Source organism: Anolis sagrei, chromosome 1, assembly GCF_037176765.1.
Source record: "Anolis sagrei isolate rAnoSag1 chromosome 1, rAnoSag1.mat, whole genome shotgun sequence".
Taxonomy (NCBI): domain Eukaryota; kingdom Metazoa; phylum Chordata; class Lepidosauria; order Squamata; family Dactyloidae; genus Anolis; species Anolis sagrei.
Window position 1 is genome coordinate 240,590,308 of NC_090021.1, and position 9,451 is coordinate 240,599,758.

The following is a 9,451-nucleotide window of genomic DNA, read 5'->3' on the forward strand; positions in this document are numbered from 1 at the left end:
TCACCATAAGTTAGAAACAATTTGGAAGCACACAACAGCAGTAGCAACAACAACAACGTACAAATGCTTTATAGGACATTTCATATAACATGGCAATAAGCAGATATGCAAGAGATACATCCAAATAATAATATTTTATCTGATATCTAGACTGGGGACATGCCAATGTTTGGCCTTTCATCATTCAAAATCTTTTCCTGTGCCTTTATCAAGTATACACCTTTGTAATTTGAGGTACATCTAATCCCATATTAAATTTAGATATTGAATTCCCTATTCCAGACACTATGTAAAATTATTCCCATTCATATTGTTAATTTAGAATTAATTGCCTGAATTAGATAATATTATAAAGTAGAGCATTTTTTAAATTAGTACTAGTACCTGTGTTAATATTATTATTTCTGTTGGCTTGAATCTCTTTACATATTGTCAAAAGTTCATTGTTCTGACAAAAAAAACTTTGCTAGCATATTGGAAACATAATACTGATTCTTCCCCAGGCAAGATCTCTTCTTGAAATATACAATGTATTTTAGTGTTCTTGCTGCGCTTCTGTTCATGCTTATAGAAGAGAAAACTCCACGAAACTCTGTGGGAGTTTAATTTGAAATAAGCATCTATAAGCTAGTGCTACGTATTTAAAGTATATTTAGGTGTCCATTCAGTTTTCTGGTCAATTTATTACAACACCATGAACTTCATAGGGTTTTCTTAGGCGAAAAATACTTAGAGGTGGTTTGCCAATTCCTTCCTTCAAAATATACGCTAACCTAATTCACCTGGTAGTTTTGATAGTCTCCCATCCAAAGACTAACCAGGTCCTGTTTAACTTCCAAGATCAGACAGGATTTGGTGCTTTTAGGCTATTTAGGCAATCCATATATTGAAAATATCTATGCCTTTTGTTCCTCTATGGGTGTATCCAAACAACTATCCCTCTTGTGTTGTTTTTAACAATTAACCCTGAGTCAGTATTTGCTCCTGTCTCCCAGGCATACTTACATGCGCTCTGTCCTTGGACATGAAGTACAGATACCAAGACAAAGACCATACAGGTGCAGAGCTGAATGAAAAGAGCCATCACACTGGTGGAGGGAGGGGAGGAATCCAAAATCTAAGAAAAGCGGTCTTCATTTATTATCATCATGAATCGTCCTTTCACTCTTCCATCAGGAAGTACCGTAATGCTGCAAATAGTACTTTGCTAACAGAGGAGTTTAACCTTTGCATCTTGGTTTATTGACTCACTTATTTATGACTTATTTACCATCACTCATCAGTGACTGGCTCAGTGGAAAGTACTTTGTCTTACCTTGGAGACTGGGTTGTTCTTACATTGCAGAGGCAGTCCCTGCCCAGAGTGAGTAGCTGCCTTGGGCTACGTATTTTGGGTATCATGGAAGGGTGATAGAGGTTCATTGTGTTTTGCTGAAACAAAAAGATATGGTTATGCGGTGTGTGGTTTGCCTTGGTTGGGCAGGATGCATTTTGGCTTTGGTAAGTGAGAGATACCATTTGCAGTTCTGACTTGGGCAGAAAAATATCTTGAAACTATCACCACTTCAAATGTCTACTTAGTCCACTGCATTCAGGGAGACTTACCATATATACACATACCTCACATGTAAGTCAAAGGCAAGTTTGGGGGCCAAAATTATGGCCAGAAAGCGCCCGTGCCTGCTTGGAACTGAGTGCCTCTCTTCTAGTGTAGAAACAGGTAAGAAGTTTCCTTAAGGTATGCACCTGCATGCAGCTGAGCACCTTTCCTCTAGAGTAATGTCTAAAATGACAGGAGGGGGAGCCTGGGAAGCCCCCCCCCCAATAATGGGCTGATAGAAAACAGATCTTTCAGCACCCCGAGCGAAAACAAATATCTGCCCTCCTGATTTCGGGAAGCTCCCAAAAACTGATCGGGGCCGCCACTGAAAGCCAGGACACGAAACGAGTCAAGATTTACCCTGAAAGCACAACCCTACTTACTATTATTTATTTATTTATTTACTGCGCTTATATACCGCAATTCTCAGCCCCCAAGGGCGACTCATTGCGGTGTACAACATGACAAAAACAAGTGCAATCTACAGAGCATAGTGCAAAACAGTGTACAATTCATCATAATCATAAAAACATCTTAACAAAATTATTACTACATTCCGAATCGTCTCATCGTCAAGCCACAATCCGATCTCATTTCCGGTGTTCCATTCCTATGGTCAATTGCCAGTCATTGCACTATTGATCAAATGCCTTCTTAAATAGCCAGGTCTTTAGCTTCCTGCGGAATATTAGCAGGGAGGGGGCTAGCCTGATGTCCACGGGAAGGGTGTTCCACAGCCGAGGAGCCGCCACCGAGAAGGCCCTATCTCTCGTCCCCACCAGCCGTGCCTGTGAGGCAGGTGGAATCGAGAGCAGGGCCTCCCCGGAAGATCTCAAAGTCTTCGAGGGCTCATAGGCCGAGAGGCGGTCAGTTAGGTATTTTGGGCCGGAACCATTTAGGGCTTTATAGGCCAATGCCAGCACCTTGAATTGAGCTCGGTAGCAGATCGGCAGCCAGTGGAGCTGGTACAGCAGGGGGGTTGTATGCTCCCTACATCCCGCTCCTGTTAGTGTCATGGCTGCCGCACGTTGGACCAGTTGGAGCTTCCGGGCCGTCTTCAAAGGCAACCCCACGTAGAGAGCGTTGCAGTAGTCTAAGCGGGATGTAACCAGAGCGTGGACTACCGTGGCCAAGTCAGACTTCCCAAGATACGGGCGCAGCTGGCGCACAAGCCTAAGCTGTGCGAATGCTCCCCTGGTCACCACCGAGACCTGGGGCTCCAGGCTCAGCGATGAATCCAGGATCACACCCAAGCTGCGAACCTGCGCCTTCAAGGGGAGTGCGACCCCATCCAGCACAGGCTGTAACCCTATACCCTAGGGATAACAGGCATAATAGATTGATTACTTTGAAGACGTATGACAAACTTTTCATTCTGATGACAACTGCAGCAAGAATTGTATGTCTTTGGAAGTGGAAACCTAGAAGAAACTCCAAAAATGAAAGAATGGATAGTAAAAGTAGCTGAAATAGTGGAAATCAACATTTTGACAAAATAGCTTCAAATAAAGGATCCTTCAATGTTCAAGAAAGTCTGGGAACCCTTCAAAACATTTCCTGGAAGTAATGTTTAAAATTTTAGTCTATTACATTATATTTTACACAATGAACTGGATAATATGGAAACAATAAACATTCTTGTGTATATGAAAAAGAGGATATGTAAAAATTGGATGATATATTTCAATTTTTTTAAAAAAAAGAAATTTGGGAAGGTTTTAAGTCCCCAGCTGAGCCCTGGGATTTAAGAATTATTAATAACAATGAATAAAAATCTGGGCATGAACTGAGTGGTTTCACCACATTCACCTGTAAAGTTAGTGCAAATAATTTCCAGCAAAAAGACAAAACTCTTGGAGATAAAGGTTTTGGCATTTTTTTCCACTTCAAAAGTTCAGGATTGGTTTTTCAAAATTCTGATGCAGAAGTTATAATGAATGTCTTTTATATGTATGTATTTATTTACTATATTTGTATACCCCCCCTTCTCAGCCCTCAGGCGACTCAATTATAAAATATTATATATACCATCAGTCATTAGACCAGGGGTCCTCAAACTTTTTAAACAGAGGGCCAGGTCACAGTCCCTCAAACTGTTGGAGGGCCGGATTATAATTTTTTAAAAAAATGAATGAATTCCTACGCACACTGCACATATCTTATTTGTAGTGCAAAAAACACTTAAAACAATACAGTAATTAAAATGAAGAACAATTTTAACAAATATAAAATTATTAGTATTTCAATGGGAAGTGTGGACCCACTTTTGGCTGATGAGATAGGAATTGCTGTTGTTGTTGTTGTTATGTGCTTTCGAGTCGTTTCAGACTTAGGCTGACTCTGAGCAAGGGCCGGGTAAATGATCTTAGAGTTTGAGGACCCCTGCATTAGACAGTGTGTAGCCATGAAAAAAATCACTGGGTTTCTTAATTTCTTTAGTTATGATGTGGATGTGATTCTGCTTTTCTGTAGTTTCGTTTTATTTTAAAAAATAAATTTTCTTGGATGGAAATCTAAATCTGTGTCTAAATTGCAAAATTAAATAACTACAAAATGCTTTGAAATTATGGAATGAGGTGTTTGTGGGGGAAAGAAAAAGCTTCTCCAGAAAGGCTCTCAGAATAGTATATAAAGGTCATTTGGATTGCTGCTTTGATCTCTCACTGTGGCAGAAAATCCCCTTCCCTTGGAGATTCCACATTCCTCATAGCAAATGTTTTTCCTGAGATAAATGCTCTCAGTATTTTGTAGTTGCACTTTAACTTGTGGCAACCCCTGTTATAGCCTACGCCTGTTACTTTCATACTGTGCCAACATCTTAAAGTTTTGGAGCACATGTTGAATGTTTCTTAATGTAACCCACATTGGCAGTCAACTGTAACCTTCCCAACCTGACATCCCCCAGATGTGGTTTGACTGCAGTCCCCGTCACTCTCAGCCAGCATGGTTACTGGCCTCATGGTTACTGGCCTGCTCAACTGGATAATAGGCACTTGAGTCCAATGCATCTGGAAGGTGCCCAAGATTTGGAAGGGTGCAAACCAAGTTATGATAGACTGATACTGTTATGGAGTATTTGCATTCATCCAGTTCAGTGTAGTGGTTTGAATGCTTAATCCGTTGTTGTTGTTGTTTAGTCAAAATTATTAACTATTTGTATACAAGATGGCTCAAAATCCCAGACCCCAAACTACTTTCTCACCTGCAGGGAAAAATTATTCATCACATTTTTCTGTGAGTGAGAGAAAGCAGCTGGGTGAAAACAAGTTTTGAAAGATAAAGGAAGGCTTTATTTGCATTTCCTGCTTTCCAGCACTCTGTGAAGTGAGATACACTGTGAAGTTTGGACCCAAGTCACTACTTGATTGATACTGCAGTGATGAACTAATGAAAATGCAAGTGGCTGTGCCTAAAATTAGACTATTGAAGCCCTCTAGTGGGTGGTTGCTTGCAGTGCGTCCATGTCTCTATATAGGTCTAATATTTTCCACAAAATCCAAGTCCAGACCACCTTGAAAGTCTCAAATGACCCTCATCTGGGACATCTCTGTAGGATTGATCTAATCCCTATGTAAATGTCAGATGGTATAATAAAATCATACAATTTGAAGAGGCCACAAGGGTCATGCAATCCAGCCCCCTGCCATACAGGAACCCACAATCAAAGCACTCCAAACAGATGGCCAGCTAGCCTCTGCTTAAAAACCTCATAAAAGGGGACTCCACCAGACCTGGGATGACATATTCCATTGCTGAACAGTTCTTCTTATCATCAGAGAGTTCTTCCTAATGTTTAGCTGGAATCTCTTTCCCTGCAATTTGAGCACATTGCTCTGTGTCCTAGTCTCCAGAGCAACAGAAAACTAGTTTGTCCTCTCCTCAATGTGACATCCTTTCACATATTTAAACATGGCACTATCATGTCTCCTCCCAGATTTCTTTTCTCCAAAGCGAAACATACCCAGCTCCTTAAGCTGCTCCTCATAGGGCTTGGTTTCCAAATTTTTGAGCATTTTAGTTGCCCGAGTCACATTTCAGCTTGTTAATATCCTTCTTGAACTATAGTGCCCAGAACTAAACACAATATTCCAGGTGAGATCTGACCAAAGCAGAATAGAGTAGTTCTATTATTTCATTTGACATAGGCACTATGTTCCTATTGATGCAGTTTAGAATTATATAGGGTTTTTTTAGCTGCCACATCATACTGTTGACTCATGTTTAGCTTGTAGTCTACTCCTTATCACATTGAGAAATTTCCCCCTCGTAGGACACTTCAGCCTCTTTTCAAACATGGAGAGGTACAGAACTCATCACATGTGTTAAACTATTTCTGGCCATCATGCATAGCTCTTCTTAATTGAAAAGAGGCAGAAGTGTCCTGAAAGGAGGGAACTCTGGCAATCTGGCCTCATCACATTGAGAACTTTCCCCCTCATAGGACACTTCAGCCTTTTTTCAAGCATGGAGAGGCATAGAGCTCATCACATGTTCCAGGGTTTAAAAGAGGCAGAAATGCCCCAAAAGAACTCTGAACATGGGCCAGCAATTGTGTTCAGAGCTCCTACCTCTTATCACGCTCCACTCCCACCTTTACAACTGAAAAACCAGTGGGATGGGAACCATCAAAAGTTTCCCATCCTGTTTCATTGCTCAACACTTAGCAGTCTCTTGTATCCTATGGGATTTGATGCAGAACAATATGATCCCATGGAAAGAAATAGTTTTAATCCAGATCACTGCCTTTTGTATCCTATAGGGTTTGATGCAGAACAATAGGATTCCATAGAAAGACATGGATTTTAACCTGGATCACTCTCTTGTATCCTATGGGGTTTGATGCAGAACATTAGGATCCCATGGAAAGAAATGGTTGTCACCTGGATCACTGTCTCTTGTATCCTATGGGCAGGCATGTAGCCAGGGGGGGGGGGGGGGGGGGCTTGAGGGGCTTCATGGTGGTTTGCTTACTGGTGCATTATTTAAACTGTTATGTTTATTCATATCATGATCTGATCACCATACTCAATATATCCCATATGCATGGGGGTATTGGGGTAATGATACAAAAGGTTTGCTAGGGTAGACCCTCTTTCACTCAGACTCAGCCCCCCCCCCGAAACTCAGCCCCCCCCCCCGAACCCCCCCTGAAAAAAATTCAGCCCCCCCCCCTCCCCGAAATGAAATCCTGGCTACGGGCCTGCCTACGGGGTTCAATGCAGAACAATATGATTCCATTGAAATAAATGGTTTTAACCTGGATCACTCTCTTTTGTTTCCTGTGGGGGGTTGGGCAGAATAATTTTATCACATGGAAAGAAATGGTTTTGAACATGTCAATGTCCATTAAGGTAAGCAGCTTTGGGCAGGGCAAGGCATCTCTTGGCTTTTGGACATTGTTGTTTCTCCTGATTAAAAAAAGTAAGACCTTGTGATGAATGTAAGATGACTGTATTCCCAGCTCTTAAGTTTCCATGTGTGAACCTGATGGGGAGGCAGAACACAAAACGGGACTACTAATGATATAAGAGGGGCAGTTCTCTACGCTAAAAGAACGGTCATCCAAGCTTTCCCCTCTCAATGTGATGAAGTTGTCTTAAATCCCTTTGATATGTACTGGATTTTTTAAGCCAGGTGTCAATCATCCTATATCTTAGCCTTTAATTTTTTTTCCTGTACTTTACATTTCTCCCTGTTTCATTTTGTTTAAAAATGTTCAAATGCAGGAGAAAATGTAGCTGTCAGATTTCTCCATCCCTGCTGTCAGTATTAATATTCAAAGGGTTTTGTGCAGCCAGTCCACGTTTTCCCTTTCCGTGACGGATACTTCATGGAAGAAAAATGAGAAACATAATGTTCCTATGTGTCACTTAAACCATGCCTAAAATTCCAAGAATGAGGCAAAGCAGATAAAAAGCCTTACTCAAAAACATTGTTTGTCACTGTTTAATGCCAGGCAACAATCACACATCAACCAGTATCTAATTTAGAATAAATGCATTGAAATTTGTAAGTTTTATTCACATTTTGATTGATTAACCAACACTATTAATAAACATTTGTAATGTTAAAATTATTTATAGGGTTTTTGGGGAGAAGGTGACAATATGATGAACACAAATCTTGACACATCCAGAGTATCTTGAGTTTTCTGCAATTTGAGTAAGTCTCACTCTCTTGATTATGAGAACTTGCTAAGTTCAATGTATTGTCGAAGGCTTCCATGGCTGGAATCACTGGGTTGTTGTAGGTTTTTTGGGCTATATGGCCATGTTCTAGAAGCATTCTCTCCTGATGTTTCACCTGCATCTAAGGCAAGCATCCTCAGAGGTTGTGAGGTCTCAGAGGTTGTGAGGACCTCACAACCTCTGAGGATGCCTGCCATAGATGCAGGTGAAATGTCAGGAGAGAATGCTTCTAGAACATGGCCATATAGTCTGAAAAACCTACAACAACCCACTTGCTAAGTTGTTGCTATTTGTTTAGCTGTTTGTTTTCATTTAAATGAGGGGCATAGGGTGAGAGAGAAGATGTGACCATTTCCTTATAATAGAATTCTCATAATGCTGGATGTTTCATTCTTGGTTTTCATCAGCTGCTGCTCCAGATGCTGCTTCACTCATTTCTGCCATCAGTTGGCAAAGGTAGCGCCTAATTATCTGCGTGGCCTCATCTGTCTCATTACCTGAAAAACTGAAAAATGCAGATGAAATATCATGTGTCAGTAATTGCTTGGCATTTGTGGTACACAGGCCTCCTATCTGCTCTGTTAACTCCATTTGACAACCCACCACTGCACCTTGTCCTGTGGATTATTGAGCCTTTTTCCTTATTATTCACTAGCTGTTCTCCCAGTGCCACTGCCTCCTGCCCTCACCTCTGAAGAAGCTCAGACTCCATCAGAAGTGATCAGAAGATTATGCCTCCCTCTATTCTTTGCATTTCCTCCTCTGCATAATCCCTGCCATTAGCCTTCCTGTGACTCTTTCTGCATTTGACCCGAAGCGCACCAAGGCTTTCTTCCCACTGCCAAATGCTGCTTGAAGGGTGGCCCTCCACAGACATGAATATGCTGCAGCTCATGGTAAACAATGTGATTTTCAGAACTTGGAAAGTCAAGTGGCTTCTTAAGCGTCAAGTGGCTTCTTATAAAGAAATGCCACCGTGAACATTGCGTGCCAGATTTTTACTCAGTTCCAAGAGAGGAATCCAAGCTGTCAAACTCCAAGAAAAACAGCCTTGGGAGGCAGCAACTTTGAAAAGTGAAGCAACTTAACCCCTGTTTACACCAGCTGTTTTTCGGCCTGAAAATACTACATTCTCAACTGCTTCTCCACCTTTAGGAGTCCAGAGAACCATTTATCTTCGCTTTGCCCCTCAGGTAGCTTGCCGTTATTTGGATATTGTAATAGCCTATACAGATGGATATAGCCCAGGTAGCTCTCCTATTGGTTTAGGAAGGAGAGACAAATCATTTGCCTGACTACAGTCTAGCAGTTACAGATGTTAATACTGAGGCCTGGGGCTGCACTATGCAGAACAGCATCAAAATGGCATGAGAGGGAAATGTAGGAAAAAATATAAGAAAGTTCTACATGGCTTGTTTTCCATTATACAAGGAGATTTACTGCTTATTTCAAGCAAATAAATATTTAAGTATGGTGCACCACATAGCAGCTGCCAATGTTATTTTAGAAGATAAATTAAGACATGCCGTAAAGTTGCTGGACGCTTGGGCAAAATAAGTACATCACACATTCTCTTCTGACATTTCTACATTTTCATGCATCTTTTTACAATTTTCTATTACATCAGAAACGAGCAGGTTTCTTGCAGAGCTCTCACCTTAAA

General features: G+C 41.1%; 1 protein-coding gene across 1 annotated transcript in view; it reads right to left on the minus strand.

Annotated features, from left to right (window-relative positions):
- CDHR5 (cadherin related family member 5) overlaps nt 1–1,084 on the minus strand; it is a 48,333-nt gene extending 47,249 nt beyond the window's left edge. The window contains exon 1 of the mRNA XM_067462584.1: nt 1,006–1,084. Within this exon, the coding sequence (XP_067318685.1) occupies nt 1,006–1,084 (79 nt within the window). The remainder of the gene's footprint in view (nt 1–1,005) is intronic.
- Nucleotides 1,085–9,451: the final 8,367 nt, after the last annotated feature.